The 19,667-nt window shown below is 41.2% G+C and overlaps 2 protein-coding genes across 5 annotated transcripts; both read left to right on the forward strand.

Moving 5' to 3' along the window:
• Positions 1-3,041: 3,041 nt before the first annotated feature.
• On the forward strand, positions 3,042-12,327 carry LOC118313506. Of its 4 annotated transcripts, none has more exons than XM_035639000.2 (12): positions 3,042-3,461; positions 3,541-3,634; positions 3,880-4,027; positions 4,716-4,818; positions 4,915-5,180; positions 8,060-8,133; positions 8,226-8,413; positions 8,996-9,053; positions 9,184-9,328; positions 9,455-9,551; positions 10,662-10,918; positions 11,016-12,327. In XM_035639000.2, exons 1-12 carry the CDS (start codon positions 3,185-3,187, stop codon positions 11,271-11,273), a joined length of 1,965 nt encoding a protein of 654 aa, XP_035494893.2. In that variant the 5' UTR covers positions 3,042-3,184; the 3' UTR covers positions 11,274-12,327. The 4 variants fall into 4 exon arrangements, with proteins under 4 accessions (XP_035494893.2, XP_035494896.2, XP_035494894.2 ...); XM_035639003.2 differs by having other exon boundaries at positions 11,088-12,327; XM_035639001.2 differs by having other exon boundaries at positions 3,565-3,634.
• A 147-nt stretch (positions 12,328-12,474) lies between these two features.
• On the forward strand, positions 12,475-18,176 carry LOC118313510 (arrestin domain-containing protein 3-like). The gene is made up of 7 exons (XM_035639007.2): positions 12,475-13,203; positions 14,027-14,071; positions 14,426-14,486; positions 15,699-15,849; positions 16,229-16,325; positions 16,411-16,667; positions 17,430-18,176. Exons 1-7 carry the CDS (start codon positions 12,942-12,944, stop codon positions 17,703-17,705), a joined length of 1,149 nt encoding a protein of 382 aa, XP_035494900.1. The 5' UTR covers positions 12,475-12,941; the 3' UTR covers positions 17,706-18,176.
• The last annotated feature ends 1,491 nt before the right edge of the window (positions 18,177-19,667 follow it).

Here is a 19,667-nt window from a genome sequence, read left to right on the forward strand (position 1 = left end):
GACCGATATTAGCCTTTCACAGACATATCGGTATCAGCCGATATGTTAAAAGCCGGACCAATATAATCGGCCGACTGATATGAGCCTTTAAATGTGCATTTATGTATACATTTTAGGTAAAATAAATGTTTAATTTCCTAATTCAAATTCTTTTTATTTGGTTGTGTTTGTAATTGTATTTCAATTTATAGTTATTTATGATCATGTTTATGGTTAAACTAAAATATCAAGCCTCAATTACATTTCTGTCATAAAGGTTTGATAACGACATCCTAGGAATCATTGACAGATTTTAAAAAATATATATACTTATACATATATAAAATCGGCCGATGTATCAGGGGTCTTGTACTCCCTAATGGCGATATTGGCAACGGCCCCAAAACATTAACATGTGAAGTATGTTAATGTGAAGTCAAACATAAATGACAAATTAAGACTGAATTTTTAAAATAGGTTTAATAAACCTAATACATGTTTTCAATATCCTAAAATCAATAAATCCAACTTGTTTCAAATTCGAAAAAAACTGTCCAATGTATTACAAAATAGATAAAGGCACTTTTTGGGGAATCACATTTCGGTTTATTGGTTTATTTATGTTGAATCTGTGTAATCCACAGATATATGCAATTAAATCTTATATTAGGCCTAAATATTTTTGGAAGCCAAAGCTTACCAATACGCTTTATTATTTTAACATGTTTCTCATCCATAGTAACTGTAACGTGGTAGTGTCAATCGGAAATACTGCCATTGAGGATGAAATTACATTAATCTCCACTGTATTGTGAAGGATGCAGACATGTCGGAGATGGATATTTTAAAACTTGGGCAAATACAGCAAAACTACAAAAAGCACAGATATTTCTAGATGTAACTGTAGGTAAACATTTTTTTGTAATTTGGGGGAATGACACTCAAAATTAATTTCTGCCAAGCAAGCAATTGATAGTCTGTTGTCATGCCTCACCACAGGACATATACACACATCCAAAGTAGACAAAGCAACTTGGGTGAAACCTCTTCACTGAGTTGAATGAAGCAACACTGGATACACAGAAGTGTTGTAATGTCAGTAGTTGCAGTAATATCCTTTGAACATAAGTCTTTGAGTTGTTGCTTCAGTGAGTCAGACACAACATAAGGAATCATTGCATTGCAGCCTGTGGCTCTGCCTGAAATCAAGGATGGTCCTCCTGCATGCCATACGCCCCCCCAGTCTGCTGCACATACAGTGCCTGCTTTGACCTGTCAAAATGAACAAAAAACTGAAATGATAAAGGTCATAAAATGTGAGTCATTGCTTTAAGTCGGTAATGGATATCGTCAAACATGTGTTCTCTCCATACCCACCAATGGAAACAAAAATGGCACGCATATCTCCGCCAAGTCCCAACAGTCCCCTCAAATTCAATCAAGCTGCAGCAAATTGCACACTCTAGATATTAGTCCCCTTAATATGCCAGATTTTTCATCATCATTCGCATATTATTCCCAACAACCCAACCATCTAACAAACAACAAACACATGGACAGTAGTGAAAACCATAGACTCAAGTTGCATTTTGGGTAATATAGGCACTTGAAAGGAACAAAATAATATGTGAAATAAGAAAGACAAATGTATTTGAAAGGCAATGATGAGTGATTCAAATCACATCATTAACATTATAAAACATTTTCTTGAGGAGTTTATGGTCTCAACCTCTACTTTATAGTCTTCTTCAATACAGCAAGATGTTCATTTTGTAAATGATGGTCCCATTTTGAATCAAATAGACAATAAATCACGGTATACATTGGGACATGGATACAGCCTGATTGACAGCTATATCGTCCAATGCAGTCTCACAGATGGATGTGCAGTGGAAGAGCTCTCAATCTGGCCCCTCCCCCCATTTATCCAGATATGGTTATTTGTGGTATCAAAAAAATCTACATGGCGTTGGTCAAAATACTAAACTCAAGGCTTCAAAACAGCAGCTCACAAAACAATGGGTGACATCAAGATGGGTTGCATCTTGGCTATTCTGCCCCTTTGTCCAAATCTGCACACTTCATGTTGCGGAAATCTGTTCTGTAATGTGCTTGCATAATCCTGCTGACAAAGAAACAAAGAAACAAAAAAACCTTCATGTAGCCGTAAAAAATGCTGGATTTTCCACTGTGTTAACAATGTTAACTATTGTATTAGAATTGCAAATTGTAAAAAAAATTTGGAATGGTACTCAATGCCGCAAATTAAAACAAAATGTGTTGTTTGCAGGCTCCTCTCTCAGGCTCCAATCAAATGCCACTGTGCTGCCTGTGGTATGCCTCACCTCCTATCACCATTGCAGTCAGTGGAAAGGGGAGGAAGCCTTTGTTCCTGGCACTCCATCCATCCATCCATCCATCCACCCATCCATACATCTGTCCGTCCGCCTGACTAAATATGTAAAGCATGAGATGATTGAAATAACCATATAACCATGTCTGTTATCCCCCCCCCCCCAGGTGAAATTGGGAAAATAATCTGTGAGTTCAGTAACTCCTCGTCTCGAACAGTGACTCCAAAGATGGGGCTGGTACAGAAGTCGATTTGACCCAATCGCTGTCTTCTGCACACGTGAAAGGCAAACTCCAGAAAATGTCCAGACACAATTTTCATGTCAGTTCATGTCAGAAAACAGCTGTATAGTACAACTTAAATTAATTTAAGAAAATAATAAACTTAGGGGAAGATTTTTGGCATCGATTCTTGTAGGTGAAAAAATGTTGCTAGACATAAAACCACATTAAAACAAAAGTCCTTAGTCATAGTCAGCATGCCAGTTCGTCCATGGTGAAGGTAAGGTGCGGTCCCACTCCTATTTAAACCATTCCAGGCCCTAGCAGACTCTCCCAGCAAATCACTTACAAGGTGACGTCACTTAAGTGTGCGAGGGTTCAGGGGTCTCAGGGGTTCTGTCAGACAACACATGTCCACGCCCAGAGTCTGTCTACATCCATGTGGCTCCGCCTTAAACCGGGGCTGGTCCGCCTGGCGTGCGCATGCGCAGTCAGTGGAATCGGCTGTATGTTGTTGCCCCAGCTGCAGTGCCTTGTCGTTTTGCTACCCATGCATTTACTCGGATTGTCCGACTGCAGGGAAACTTTATTTCTTTCTTCTTTTTTTTAAACCTTAACTCGGGTTGCAAAGATGTTCGAGCAGACCTTCAAGAATTTCAAGATCAACTTCAACGCCGTGAATGAGCGGAGCACTTTCTCCAGCGGCGACCTGGTAACGGGACACATCTCCTTCGAGCTAACGAAGGAGACGAAGATCGCGTCGATATCGATGGAGCTGAAGGGGAGAGCCCACGTCCACTGGTCGACCCAAGGGAGCGGAGGGAGGAAGAGGAGGAGAGGGCGAAGACACTTCTCCGCCACACTGGACTTCTTCAACTTCCGAAGCGCCATCCTGCATGAACACAGAGGTACTGCAAGCCAGGCACCGGGGGCGGTTGGGATGCAGCGTGTGTCCACGTGAGCGTTTAACGACCGGTCATTGGTCAGTAACTTCTTGTCTCTCCCTGGCAGTGTGCGGCGAGGCGACGAAATTCCGGCCTGGCACGCATCTGTATCCGTTTACATGTCAGCTACCCCAGGGGTTTGTGGGATCTTCCTCCATTCCTGTGTCTGTTGTTGAGTCAATCTAAGACAAACAGATGTTCACGGACTGTCATGAACTCTTGATCTTTATTTAGATGCAAAATCAAAGTTGCATCAACATTGTTTCCTCCCACGTGACATGTTGTGTGCATGTGGTTCCCCCAGAGCTTGACATGTGTTGTTGGTTTTTTTTCCTTTCCTGGGGGAGGGATTTTTGACACGTTTGTTTTGACATCAATGCAGAAATTTCCCATCCACCTTCCACGGGGTTCACGGTGAAACAGTGTACAACATAACGGTGTGCATCAGCAGACCCTGGCACCTGTCCAAGGACTTTGTGACGGAGTTGAACTTCGTGAACCACATTGATACCAACCAGCCAGAGCTGCAGGTAAGTGATCCATGACCAGTTACTATTAACCCCCTGTGTTCTTCCTACTCTCATTTTGGAGTGTGTATATTTTTGAATGCACCTTTTCAAATCAGACATGATATAGCATTGATAAGTAATGGTGGAGCCCCTAATATAAACAATGCAGGGCTCCAGTCCAGAGTGTGACCATAGAAACCAGAAATCTGTGAAAGGCGACTAAAAGTTTCCCTTGGTCTGATTAATAGCTAGTACTGTCCAATGGGTGCAGGTCACAGGTGGACATGCAGTGGACAGACTGTCAGTCAGGCCGTCCCCCCCCCCCCCCCCCCCGTCCCCCAAATATGGTTACTTCTTACTTTTGGCCCATACCAAATGTTACCCATAGCTAACAAACCAATGGGTGACATCACGGGCAGGCTGCCACTTTGATAATCAGCCCCTTTGTCCAAAACTGCACTTTTTGTTTATTGGAAATGTGTCTAGCAGTTCTTGCATAAGCCTGCTAACATGAATACAAACAAACAGACACATGGACAGTGGTGAAAACATGACCTCAGTGATGGAGGTAAAAATGGTGGATTTTTGACTGTGTTAACAATGTTTACAATTGTCCCACAATGCAATGCGCAAAAGACATGGAAGTGGTACTCAAAGCGGCAACATTTTAAACGAATGGTGGTGTTTTTGTTTGTTCTTTTTTTTGCAGGCTCCTCTCTCGGGCTCCAACCAAATGACACTCTGCTGCCTGTGGTGTGCCTCACCTCCTATCACGATGACTGTCAGTGTAGAGAAGAAAGCCTTCGTTCCTGGTACTCCATCCATCCATCCGTCTGACTAAATATGTAAAGCATGACATGATTAAAAGAACCATATCCATCTATCATGTCTGTTGTTTTCCCCCCCAGGTGAAACTGTGAGAATAATCTGTGAGTTCAGTAACCGGTCATCTCGAACAGTGACTCCAAAGGTGAGGCTGGTACAGAAGCAGATTTACTACACCCACAACAAGGTCAACAAGAATATGATTGTCAAGAGCTTGGCGTCAATGACTGGACAGCCCATCGGCGATCACACCTCTGAGGTGCACACTGAGATGATGATCACTATCCCCTCATCTGCGCCACACACCATCTCTAACTGCAGCATCCTGGTCGTTGAGTATTTGGTTGAGGTTGGTACAAACGAAAGACTGATGCTGAAACACATGATTAGGTTGTTTGTGATGCAGTTTGACTACAGGCGTTGAGATTCGCACAACTTCTCTGGAAGCAAATTTGGATTAACTGTTTTCTTGTGTCTCCTACAGGTGAGTCTATGCGTCTGCGCTGCCTTTGACCTCACAGTTCTGTTTCCCATCATCCTGTGTGATACCCCTGTACACACTCACCCCCCACTTTATTCGTGAGTGCATATGTGAAGATCTTGTATCCAAAGAAATGTTATTTCTCACTCTGACTTGTTACAGGGAGAGCCTTACAGTATTTCTCAGGGTTTTTGTTTGAGCCCGACCGATATTAGCCTTTCACAGACATATCGGTATCAGCCGATATGTTAAAAGCCCGACCAATATAATCGGCCGACTGATATGAGCCTTTAAATGTGCATTTATGTATACTCTCATCTCATCTCATCTTCAACCGCTTATCCGTGGTCGAGTACATATATTTATGTATACATTTTAGGTAAAATAAATGTTTAATTTCCTAATTCAAATTCTTTTTATTTGGTTGTGTTTGTAATTGTATTTCAATTTATAGTTATTTATGATCATGTTTATGGTTAAACTAAAATATCAAGCCTCAATTACATTTCTGTCATAAAGGTTTGATAACGACATCCTAGGAATCATTGACAGATTTTAAAAAATATATATATTTATACATATATAAAATCGGCCGATGTATCAGGGGTCTTGTACTCCCTAATGGCGATATTCGCAACGGCCCCAAAACATCCATATCGGTTGGGCTCTAGTATCAGGCTCACTACACCTGGGATGAGCTTTGCCACTAAGCTTTCCATGTTTACAGCTTTGTTTTGAAAGACAACTTTTACATTTTTTTTTTACTATTCTTCATTGCGTATGTAACAATGTTTTTCTGCTCATTTTGTCAAACTCCGGTTGCTAATTCTACTCTTCAAGTACATCTATTATGTACCATTTGATGTTTTGTGTTCTCCAATTCCAATTAACGTTTTACTTAAACATGGTTCGTCCATTTTTTCATTTGGTCAACTTTTGATACTCTATATTTCCGGTGAAATGTTAGAATTTTCAGTCATGTGATTTATATATTATTATTTTAAACTACACCCATGTGTTCAAAACCGTCAGACAAGATTGTGTGTGTGTGTGTGCTTTCTTTGTACTGTAATGTTATCATTGTAAATATTTACAGGTCATTTTTTTCAGTTTCTGCTGAACTGAGTTGACGGAGGGAAAACACGTTACAGTTTGAATGTTATTACCACTTAACCAATAAGCTGAATTAATGTTTATTTGGAATCTATTGTTAATGGTTCATCTCAACATCCATTAAGTATTTTAACTGATAAACTACTGCCACATGCATACTGTTTTGTATCCAAACTGTGTAGAGAAGTATTTTACTCTATAACCTGACTAAATTAAAAGTTTGGGAACAGTAAGGGCAGGCGTGATCTAAATGATGATGATGATGATGATGATGATGATGATGACGAAGACCCACAGTGTAAAAAGCTAAATGCTCGGCTGAACCGATCCAATACCATGCACCAAATTACTTTTTGCTTCCTCCAGCGGAGAAAACTCCTGTGAAAACAAAGTTTTAATCTTTTTAGCCTAATTATGTATTGTTGTGAAAAAAAACCAAAAAAACCATCAGCTTCATTTCCTGGAGGAAAGCTGTCTCCTCTTACTTATTCAGCCAGAACTCACTCTGATCGAGCCAGTGCGTTGATATTCACTAACTTCTGATGTTTGGCTGTCTTAATGGCTGATTGTCGCCGAGAGCAGCTCTGTTCATCTTTCCCCTTTACAGGCTTTTATTTCACTGTGGGTTCACGGCATCTCACGCTGCCTCCTTCAATGCTGCCGTGTTGTGAAAATGTGTTTGTTGAAACTAATTGACAGTATTGGGATTTAGCTCTTATCTAGAGCAAATGAATACCTCGACAGCCCTACAGCTGGCAAGCATGTAGGGCTTGTTTGTAACTTTTTTGTAACTATGAAGAACTTTGTTGTGGAGTGCTTTGTAAAAATACAGCATTATAAACATAAGAATAATATTTACCGATAGTCAGGGATTCCTACACATATTTCTGTTAAAATAAATATATTTTGTAAGCTGCTCTCCGACATGCACTGAAGTTTGGACATTTTCCTGAACTTTCGTGCAGAAGGAAAGAATGCAAATGTTGCGCAGAACATTTTTTGTTACTTTTCCTGCCAGCCCCCTTGTAAAATCTCCGGAAATTGTCCCGAGTGAGCCCATGTGAGAATACTGCAGTAAAATCTCAAGAGGGCACTCTACCCAGGCCCCACCCCACCACCCCTGTTGTTGGGAACACGTCGGACACTCTCCTGCCGGTTCTTCATATGTCGAGGGCAAACTCCGGAAAACGTCCAGACCCAATTTTCATGTCAGTTCATGTCAGAACTCTCAAGCCTGCTTACCCTGACCCCTTTAGACACAAACCAGGTGTACCGGTGCACCTACCTGCATTCCTTTTTTTCAGCAACACGTCTAGAGCCTCGCTCTACACCTTTTACATGTGTGCACATGTGCACACCCAAGGGAACCAGCAGTAGCTTGTAGTAGCATATGCTGCCGTCTGCGCTTAAAACAACAATAAATCAATACAGCTTAGCCACTGTGTTGATCTATACAAGATACATAATGTTTACATATGATACTCTATTTAAACCAATTTTCTTTCCTTGAAGCAACATTTTATTTTCTTACAGCCAGTATTTTATTTTGTTTAACATATACCAGTCTTAAGCCAATAAGCAAAATGTACTGTGCTGTTGTGTAATTATTAACACAAGTGTTTATCTTCATGCAGAGACACACCTCGGAGCATATAAAACCTCTTTCTTCACTCTCTCACTGGGCAATGTCCTTGTACTTGATGCTCAGGTTAGTAGTCACACTTTAAATAGCATGGCAAACAGTGTCAAGAATTTTTCAGTGGGATATAATCCCATAAACAAGAGCAACATTTTCACCAGTGGAGACCGCATCACAGGACAGATTACTCTAGATCTGTCAGGCGACTGCAAAATAGATGCAATCTGTGTAAAGCTGAAGGGAAAAGCGGAAGTGAAATGGACGGAAAACTATGGAAAAACTGCTGTAACGTACCATAACAAAGAGAAGTACTTCAGCATCAAGCAGTTTGTCATTCCAGAGGGCCAGGGTAAGTGCACTTCTTATCTCATTCAGTTTAGAAGTAACCTGCTGTAATCAGATTTGTTTTATTTATGCGTTATTAATGTGGCACTGTTTGGAAAGCTGTACTGGGTTGATTTCATCTTTTGTTTTAAATATCACTCCTAAAAGTACATTTGCATCTCCTTTTCCGTACCTTTCAATTTCATCTCTCTTACACCATCTCATTTTAGGTATACAATTGTAATGAATGAAATACATTTTGATCGGATATTTAGTATTTGCACATTAAAAAGATGCACAGTATGGTATCCTTTGTGGTGAATTTTACATCTGTATCAGATGTTTAACTAAAAACACCATCTGCATTCAAACAAATATGGACAGAGCAGGATTTAGAAAAATCCCTGACTGATTCAAGTTTAACGAGATGTTTGTGTTTTGACAAATTCTCACTAATAGAGAAATAGTTGTAAGAAGAACAGCTGTTCTTAAACTTTCTCCCACGTATACAGTATGTCATTCTGATTCTTCAGGGCAATTATCACATACACTTTTACCATTTAATGTCAGAAACAATACTCATGTTAAATAGCTTTATTGTTTTCAGGCAATAATATTGGCAAAGGCTGCCATGTCTACCCATTCACCTTTCAGATTCCAGCACAGTGAGTTATCTTTAAAAAAAAAAAAAAGAACCCTAATCAACAATTATTATGGAAGAAACATAATATGATTTAAAAGTATCACTGTTACTTGTCTTTGGTGATTTGCAAAACATGTTGTAATGTGTTGCAGGGAGCTTCCATCTTCCTTCAAAGGCTCGTGCGGAAAGATCCGCTACTCGCTGGAGGCGAACCTCAGCAGGCCCATGAGATTAGACTGCAAAGCCAAGGAGCAGTTCACCCTCCTCCACAGAGGAAACAGTGATCCATCGCTGATGGTACCCAACTCAAAACACATAGACTGGCTCATGAATGCATTTCCAAGGTGTTCGCTTTTAAACAGACTCTGCCGCAGTAATGGGATGTTTTAACACCATCTCCAATTAATTTGTCGTTTCTGTCAGACTCCACAGCACAGTGTCATTGATAAGAAGATGAGACTCTTTACTTCAGGAACAGTAGGGATGGATGCAAATATTGCGCACACAGGCTTCCGCCAAGGTATTAAATCATACACTCACTCATTCATGCAGAGTATGTTATCAATGGGCTGTAGTAAAAAGAAAAAAACTAACAGCTGAACTATCTGTAGTTCAAAGTCCCTTTTTGTCATGGAACTTTCTTATGGTCTAATGATAAGCACATTCATCATAATAATTGTTTTTTAGTATTAAAGTATTAAAACAAACCTTAACTGAATCCAGTAAACTTAAGCTATAGCTTTACTTTGTTTGGCTATTAAAACAACAAATTACAACAAAGTCAAGATGGATATTTTTATATAACAGATGAGCAATGTGTCAGTCTGTGAAACCATTCTCCACTTGTTCTGCTGTCAGGCTACATCTTGGCGTTTATCAATTTCTACTTATGGCCAAAGAGGGAGCCCTTCAACAAATAGTTGCATGAACCAGCTTATGTGTTATTCTTACTGAACTGAAATTTTGTATTTCATTTAAATATGTTTTCAATATAAAAAGTTAGTTTTCTAGTTTAGCTCTGGAGATGTTTTCAGACATGAACTCTGGAAAATGTCCACAAAATTGGATCCGGACAATTTCCATTTCCCTTCACATATGAAAAACGCAACAGGAGCTTGTCAGCAGATGCATTCACACCAGCAGGGAAATGTCCCAAACATTTATGCGAGGAATGTCGGCCAGGTAGAGCGCCCACTTGCTCGCTGTGAATTTTCTGGAGATTTTCCAGTTGTATTCTCACATGGACTCACTCTGGCATTTTTGGGAAATTTTACTTGGGGGGGACTGGCAGAAAAAGTTTTGCGTACATTCTTTCTCACATACAGTCCCTCGGCAAAGATGAGGAAAATCTCAGGACGGTAGTGCAAGTGGGAAAGCAGCTTTATAGTAAGAGAACAAGACACATTCTGTCCCAACATGTATCCTCACAGTGACTCCAATTTATCATGTGTCCACAACTAATGCAGCTGGAAACAGCTGACTTTTTTCATTACGTTTGTAGTATTGATTTGCGCGGCTTAAAAATGCCACATTTTGTACGCAGTATGAGATTATTGTTCTCACTTCTGTGTAGGTGTTAAACCAATGAGTAAGACAATAAGTGCTACTGTTGTTGTTTGTTTTTTTCCAGGGGAAGGCATTAAGGTTGTGGCCTCCATTCACAACAAGTCATCTCGAGACATCAAGCCCAAGTACTGTTTGTATGAGAAGATCAGCTACTTTGCAAAGGGGAAGAGACGAGTGCAAACCAAAGACATCCTGAAAGAAGTGGGCGACGCCATTCCACCTTCTGCCGGTCAGACTGTAACCAGGACCATCACCATCCCTCCCACCACGTGTGCGTCCATCTTAAACTGCAACATCATCAAAGCAGAGTACAGGCTCAGGGTGAGTACCTCCCATTCCAACACATGTTCATGCATGACTTTACAGCAACAGGACTCCGCGATCAGTATGACAAACGCAGACCATTTCTTCACCAAAGGTCTATCTGGATGTTAAGTATGCTTCAGACCCTGAGATCAAGTTCCCCATCATCATCCTGCCCGCTTTACAGGGGCCTGTTGAGGAAGACCAGCCACCTGCATACCCCGCCTATGGATATGAGGGATTTGCCAACTCAGACATGCTAGGAGGAACCAGCTTCTTACAAAACCCGACAGCTTTGGTACCTTCTGCTCCTCCCCCGACCTATAGCACATATGGGCTGTACCCCTCCCTGACTGGTTATGATGAAAAGTAGATATCTATATATATATATATATGCAGGCTAATGGCCAGAATGATGCCTGTCAAAGATTTGAAGATAATCTATTAGCAAGAATAAAGGGAGTCGGATGTTTTATGAGCTATTGCTTCGAAAACTTCATGTATGAATGTATTTTCCATTCCTTCCATATCTCAGTCATCATATCAGTTTGTTCATTCCTACAGTATGATCATAAATTATACTCCAATCTATGTGGGCTTCAGGTCGCGTCTAGAGACCTTGGATGCAGAAATACAGCATAAAAAAGGCCTTTTGAACTATTCATGATGTCATTTTCTGACTTCATTGTGATTTCTTCACTATATCACTGATCATATGATCTAGTAAGGTGGGGAATAATTATCTGATCAATATAACCACTCACACGCACAGAAGTGAGAACAATTCCCTGTAGGGTAATAACTCAAACTAAGAGATAAAGCTTCTGGTACAAGAGATTGCATGTTTTCTTTCCACTGGAAAATAAAGCCTGAATGGGTCACGTGCTGGTTGTGATCATAGTTCATAGGTGAGTGAGCTCATCTAAAGGCTGTATGAGGCTTCACCTTAATATTCAAAAGAGGGCAGAGGTGAGTCTTTTTTTCCAAGGGACTGTTTATCTGTCAGCTGATTTCATGTGAGCGAGGCAGCCGAGACATTTCGTTTGCTTGTTAAATAACATTACTCACTTTGTGTTCCAGTGCATTCAGGCCTTGTTGACCCTCTTCAGTGTGCCTGTTACTACGTCTGTGTATGAGGCTGCTTTCTCTGCAGGGGGTTTGGTGACCTGGACACTGTGCAGGAGCTTCTTTGTGAAGGAGTCGTTGTTCCGAGTTCGGTGTGTTCATGTGCTTTGGAGTCAGAATGTGGAAAAACATGGTAGTTGTGAACAAAAATATGTTGTATTTATGTGTTTGGAGCATTTATACAACACATTACTATGTTCGCACAACGTCGAAGAGCAAAGAAAAGGGAGGAGGTGTGACAGGAATGTAAATAATAATAGTAATAAAAGTTGTTATTCTGACCTGGGGGTGCGTTCACGTTATCCCCTCCTCCCTTCCCCTTTTTCAAAGTGAATGCTTCCCTGCAAGGAAACTGTCCTTCCGCTCTAGACAGCCATGTGTGTATGTGTGTGTGTGTGTGTGTGTGTGTGTGCACAGACCAGAATATAGGGTTTTAGTTCCATTATGGGGAAATGTGCAGTGTTGCAGCAGCAAAGGTGGTAGTAAAAATAAATGTATTAACATCAGTAAATAAAAGTAATAAATAGGTAAACATGCCATACAAACACAAGGAAATGTGAAAAAAAGTAGAACTCATACATACAGTGTAGGCAGAATATATACAGTGAAACAGGGATGCACATCAGATAATGGAGTTGCACCGAAAGACAGCGAGTGTTGCACATTAAATTCAGTTGAAGCTGAGACATCAGCGTTGACTCTGCCACGCTCCATCACATCTTCATGTGGTGTACAAAAGGTGCGACACCCAATCGTCTCGTTTGATCAGACGACATGGACATACCTGTGTGCAGCCTGACCTCGGAGTGTGACGAGAATCCTTCCAACCGTCCCACGCGGCTCCTCTTCAGGATGGGGACACGCCCACCGCGGAGCAGAGCCGCTTCCCGTCCTCCTCACCCGGCGACCACGCACCATGTCGACCACCGTGAAGAGCCTCAAAGTCACCTACGACCCCGTCAACGAGAAGAACACCTTCGTCTCTGGCGACCTGGTCGCCGGGCGGGTCGCTCTGGAGGTGGCCAAGGAGTGTCAGATAGACTCCCTATTGATCAAGTTTAAGGGCAAAGCGGAAGTCTTGTGGACGGAGAGGCACGGCCAGACCACCGTCGTGTACCACTCCAAGGACAAGTACTTCAGCCACAAACACTACTTCATCCGAGGCAAAGATGTCAAAGGTACGTTGGCTTTCATTAACTGCGTTCCTCTCCCCTCGGGGGGGGGGGGGGGGGGGGGGGGGGGGACGCTGCGACGTCACAGTTTGCATTTAATCGGGATTCGATCGGCGTTGGAGAAGTTTGCGTGGACGCGAGGGGATTTTCAAAATAAAAGTCTCTGCGAAATCAACGGCATGTTTACTTGACCGTCGCCAAAAGAGTGTAGTAAGAAAGCAGCTGGCCAATCCCGGCTGACATTGGTTGAGAGGCGGGGCCCACACGTTGCCAGGGATGTCACAGGGCCAACATACAGGGACAAACAATCATGCTCACTCATTCTTGATTTTCCAAATAACCACGTCTTTGGACTGTGTGAGGACGCAGAAGTACACACTCTAGAACCGGGATTCAAACCAAGAACCTTCATGCTGTGGGGCAACCACTGTGCAACCGTCCAGATAATCACATATATTCTTTTTTTCAATTCTTCCATGTCGTATATATTACACATAGCAACACTCTGGACACAGGAAACAAAACTAAACAAACCCTACTTGGAGACATTTTTTGTTCATGCTACTTGAAAACAAAATATTATCAGAAATTTGGACAACAAAAAAATGAACACGTGTCAAACAAAGTCAATGTATTCACTGAATTGGCTGATCGACAGGAATCTAATCAGCACCTAAATCTATTTTTTGACATTTTAAACCAACTGTTGGTTATCAGATTATACACGGAAAGTATTTGCAGATTGGTAATTGAATCATTAATCGTGATATTTCCCCAGTTTAAAGAGCAAATTCTGTTTTTGCTAAATCAGTGAACTTCTGTTTTTCAGACGATGACAGCGAAACACTATTGACAACTCAGCATGGAGATACATGTAGGTATTTCACAGTTGTCTCTCGAGCTCTGCTGTGGATTAACTGTTTTAATTAAACAAAAATATCCGGTGTTGTTTTAATTCAGTCAAGAATATCTTCAAACAAGTGTAATATAAAAATGTTATATTTGGCCAATATTAACAGCTTCAGTGAGCTGAGGTGCCATTATTATTTTCAGTCAAGTGCCACAGGTCTGCATTTACTCTCTACTGTCTAGCTATTGAAGACATTTTAAGAAGCATCCTACCACCAGCCCCAAACTCCTGTACATCCACAGGATCAGTCCACACTTTGTAAAAGTTTAAGGGCAGTAAAATAAACAGATGTCTGAACATCTTTCTTTTCGTTTTCAGACAGCAGTGTTGTCTCCCCAGGCTGCCATGTCTACCCATTTTCCTTTCAGGTTCCTGACCAGTAAGTAATATATATTTTCTAAGTGGTTCAATAATGAAATAGAGCAGGGTAAACCTTATCCTCTCCACACTTGAAAATAAGGCACTTCCATATTATCTTTGCATCATAATAATAATAATAACATGTATAAAGCGCCTTTCAAGGCAGCCAAGGATGCTTTGCATTTCACTCACTCACACACGCATACACACACACACACACAAAGGTCATGAGAGATTTTAGGCCTTGTTGAACAGGTGGGTTTTTAGGAGTTTTTTGAAAAAAGAGGGGGCGTTTGGGATCTCTGAGGGGATCAAGTTCTAGAGGGTGGGGGTTGCAAGGCAAAAGGCTCTGTCCCCAAAAGTCTGCAGTATGGTGTGTGAGGGATTGAGAGCGGGCCGATTCCAGGATAGGGTTTAGGGATGGAGAAGGTCCAGTAGGTACTGGGGGGCAAGGGCATAGAGAAATTTATTGGTGAGGAGGAGGATTTTGTATTTGATGCGATGCTTGACCAGGAGCCAGTGAAGGTGAGTGAGGGTGGGGGTGATGCGCTGCCAGGGCCTGGTGTGAGTGAGAACCCTGGCAGCTGAGAGTTCTGCACATGCTGGAGCCTGTCCAGGGCTTTGCTGGGTACCCCGAACAGGACACCATTGCAGTAGTCCGAACGGGATGTGATGAGGCCATGAATGACTGTGTCTGCCACAGAGTCAGAGAGTGAAGGCCAGAGCCTGGACATGTCCTTGAGGTGAGAGAAGGCAGATTTGGTGATGAGTTAGATATCTGACCGGAGTGAGTGGGTGGAGTCCAGGATGATACCCAGGCTGTTGACATCTTGGGTTGGGGAGATGTCACAGCCCCTCCACCTTGAGGAGCAGATCTCCGACCCTCTGGAGCAGTTGCTTGGGAGCCACGACTGTGTGCTCTGTTCTGCTGCTGTTGAGTTTGAGTAGGTTAGTTTACATCCACGATTTTATTTCATATAGGCAGTTGACAAGTGAAAGAGGGGGGAGCTGATTGGATGTTTTGGTGCTAAGCTGAAGCTGTGTATCATCGACCAGTGGAAAATGTCTTGATCAAACTTATGTTTTGGAACTGTAGTTTTAAAAAAAAAGAATATTTGCTCAAATAATTAACCACCGGGGATATTACTTAATAGATCTGCTGCATATTCATGTGTTTGCTTGCAATCCATTTCTTGTGTTCCTCTTCTGGCCTTCTGCTCTCGTGCTGTAGGGATATGCCGTCCTCTTTTAAGGGTTCTGTTGGTAAAATTGTGTACTTGCTGGAAGCCAAGCTGAGCAGATCAATGAGGATTGCCAAGAAAGATTCGACCAAGATCAACTTTGTTACAAAAGCAGACTTCATCGGCGACCCTGGGCTCATGGTATGTGCTGAGTTAAATCGTTGTTTCTGTCATTCTGAAGGGGATCCAGCCCTTGTTTAGAACGTGCAATGTTTTTGAACCCTCCAGAATTATTTACATTCAGCAAACACAAACTCTAAAAAACATTACAGCATACTCCATCATTCAACACCTGCATTCCTTGGCCATATATTGAAATTAAATTAACTGAGGTAATTTTTTGTGTGTACCTGGAACAGATATTTCCTAATGGTTATTTTAACATGACACCTGTTGAACTGATGTAAGCCTATGCACTGGATAGGGACATTTGAGACACCAGAATAAAAGATGAAATGTTTAGTGTTTTCTATCCGTTGTTTTTAAGTGCATTGCATGAATCAATGTGGTCTTCTTTCAGACTCCGCAGCACGATTCTAAGGATAAGAAAATGAAGTTTTTCACATCAGGAACAGTAGCCATGGACGTAGATATTGAAAAAACTGGTTTCTTACAAGGTAAGAATATTATAATGATACTATTGACCCTTGTCACTTTAATGCCAAGTGTAATTATGATGTTTTTTTTGTTTTGTTTTTCCAGGAGAAGGATTAAAGGTTCTGGCCCACATCCAGAACAACTCCTCTCGTGAAATCAAGCCCAAGTACTGTGTGTACCAAAAGCACAGCTTCTTTGCAAACGGGAAGAGAAGAGTGAATACAAAAGACCTCATTAAAGAGGTGGGAGACCCCATCCCTCCTTCTGCAAGCGAAAAGGTCACAAGGGTGATCACCATTCCCCATGATTTTGAGCCCTCCATCCCCAACTGCAGCATCATCAAAGCCGAATACAGACTCAGGGTAAGCAGCTACAGTATACGACCAGGAGACTGGCAAGATGAATACGTGTGCTTTGTTCTCATGTCACTGTGCACAATATGTCTCTAAAAAAAGTATCTATCAGAGAATATGGTGATGAATAGAGAGAGCTCACTTTTGCACCAAGCATCTTATCTCTGAAATATGTAGCAGCGAAAATGAAAATGAAAAATGAAAGGATATTGGCTTTCCTTGTTTTATCAATTGTCTCACATCTTCCTGCTTCTTGAACACATGCTCAGCAGCATAGTATCTAAAGGCCATGAGTGCATTACACACACACAAGGCCTTTGTCTAAAATCCTACAGCTGATTGTTTTTGCTGAAAGCTTTTGAATCCATCCCTCTCTGTTCATTGGGTTTTCATATGTCAATATATACAAAACTTGTTGAGCAAAGACACCAGACTCTCCATGAATCATTTCAGTAAAAAACAATATAAACAAAAGCCTAAGACTATCTTATTGACAATAAAGTAAGACCTGAGTAACTAGATTGACTCTCAATAGAGCACATTCCTTCTTGGCCCATGCTCCATCCTTCCACAAAATCTCATGGAAATCCTTTTGACTGGGACATTTTGTTGATGCATGTTTGGAAAATATGCTACTGTCAAATACTTACCCAAGTACTCCCACTCCTTACAACAAATGAAAGAACTGTTCTAATATATTGATACTTCTGTGGGGCTGGGAAGCGGAACAAATAAAATCCAACAAAATAACATTGGCAGTGTTTTCCACAGGTCTACCTGGATGTCAAATATGCTTCAGACCCAGAGATCAAATTTCCCATAGTCATCTTGCCGGTCACTGAGGTTCCTGCTGTGGCACCACCACCTGCTGCTGCTGGCTTTTCGTCTGGATTCCCGAGTGCAACATTCGGGACTCCAGACCCAGCAGCCTGGGGCGTCGCACAACCACTGCCACCAACTGCACCTCAAGCTTTTGAGCCCCCTCCTGCCTATGGAGCACATGGGATGTACCCTCGTCTGTCGGATTTTGGCAGCAAGTATAAGTGACGGGACTGATAAATATAGAGTTAGTAGTTAGTAGTAGTTCTAGAGTTAGAAAGGAGAGTTACAATTTTATGCTTTTATGAAATTATTAATCTAGAGTGCATTGCTTTCATTGGTACGACTTTCCACAACTTTTAAATGTCAAACCATAGCAAATTATGGGCAAAGTGCCCTGTAGTGAAACAAGTTACCTCCTTTGATCACAGCCTCAATATATTTACTGCAGGAAGTGAGATTTTTAAAAGTTTTTGGGGGGGTTAGGGTTAGGGTTAGCCTGGTGGTAGACACCACCACTATCTGCTATTATGGTCCAAACATTTCTCTTTCAAGTGAAGGGAATTTTATCGTGCAAATGTGATTGAGCCATTTTAATGTCAGTCTTTGAGTGATTTTATCATGTGTTTGATTGTATTGATTGTTATCCGTTACATTTCTCTGGGAAAAATGCTTTTTGAAATAAACCTCAGACTATTATCTGGTCTCCAAATGAATACTGACTATTCAGAGTTACCCTGAGTGAGTGAAAAGCATTGGAGGAATGATAAGTAGCCTCCGCACGCACAAGTTGTAGACACCCTAATGCAGGCAGTGCTAATGTTTTTATACATGTAAATCATATGATGACAAATAATTGGTTAATCTTAGATTTAGATTTCCTTGGTTGAAAAGGTAATGCATTACTACACTATATTAATCATTACATCATTTTTACACTATAGTATCGTCATGGTGATGTAATTCCACAGTATGATCAGGTCGCGTCTACAGTCCTTGGATGCAGAAATACAGTGTAAAATGCATTTTGAACTGTTCATGATGTAATTTTCGGACTTCTTTGTGATTTCTTCATTATATCACTTGTCATATGAAATCTAATATGATGGGGATTAATAATCCATTCAATATAATCACTCACACGTACAGAGGTTAAAAAACAATGCCCTGTGGTGTAATAACTCAAACTAAAAGATAAACCTTCTGGTACAAGAGGTTGCATGTTTTCTTTCCACTGCAAAATAAAGCCTGAATGAGTCATATGCTGGTTGTGATCATAGTTCATAGGTGAGTGAGCTCATCTGAAGGCTACAGGGTGTTTTCACCTTAATATTCAAAAGAGGGCAGAGGTGAGTGTCTGTTTTTTCCAAACTCTTATCTGTCAACTGATTTGTTGTGAACAAGGCAGCTGAGACATTTTGTTTGCTTGTTGAATAAAATTACTCACTTTGTGTTATAATTAAATTGAAACAGAAAGACAGTGAGTATTGCACATTAAATTCAGTTATTACATCATGCTACATATCCAAAAGTCATTACATTATAAGTTGATGTGGTTAACAAGAGGTTTGACACTTAACAGGGCTTTGCGATGGACACGCAATCATTTAATTTTATCAGACTGGAATTAGGAATTATCTGTTTGTAGCAGCTAAATGTAACAAAAACTTTAAAAACTTATACACCTGGTTCCTCTTTAGGATTTGGACACACCCATCGAGGAGCAGAGCTGTGGTGAGGTGGAATTGTCAGATTGGCTTAGGAAGTTTCCTAAATCATGAAGTCTACTGGAAGTATTTGATCAGATAAAAGCTGTTAGATATAGACACCCCAGAATTCATTGCGGCAGCGATATTTAACGTGGAGTGGCATGCACGAACGTAAAAGATTCAATCCGAAGTAGAAGTAGAAGAAGTAGAAGGGTATGAATATGACCCAGAAGAGATGCACGTCATCGTGTCAGTCACTGTTAAATATGAATCATTTACATCTGATGTCACAGGGTGGTAAAACACACTGACATATGCTGATGGAGCCGCTGCGTTTTTTGTAGTTCATCTTCGGAAATTTGTAGTTTCACCACGGCAGACGCACGTCAATAACATCCGCCGCCGCATGATGACGAAGTACATTGACAGTGAAGTTGGATTCTCTGAGCAGCACTCTTGGCTTTGTGTCCTATGAGTCCTC

Source organism: Scophthalmus maximus, chromosome 19 (assembly GCF_022379125.1).
Source record: "Scophthalmus maximus strain ysfricsl-2021 chromosome 19, ASM2237912v1, whole genome shotgun sequence".
In the NCBI taxonomy this organism is placed as follows: domain Eukaryota; kingdom Metazoa; phylum Chordata; class Actinopteri; order Pleuronectiformes; family Scophthalmidae; genus Scophthalmus; species Scophthalmus maximus.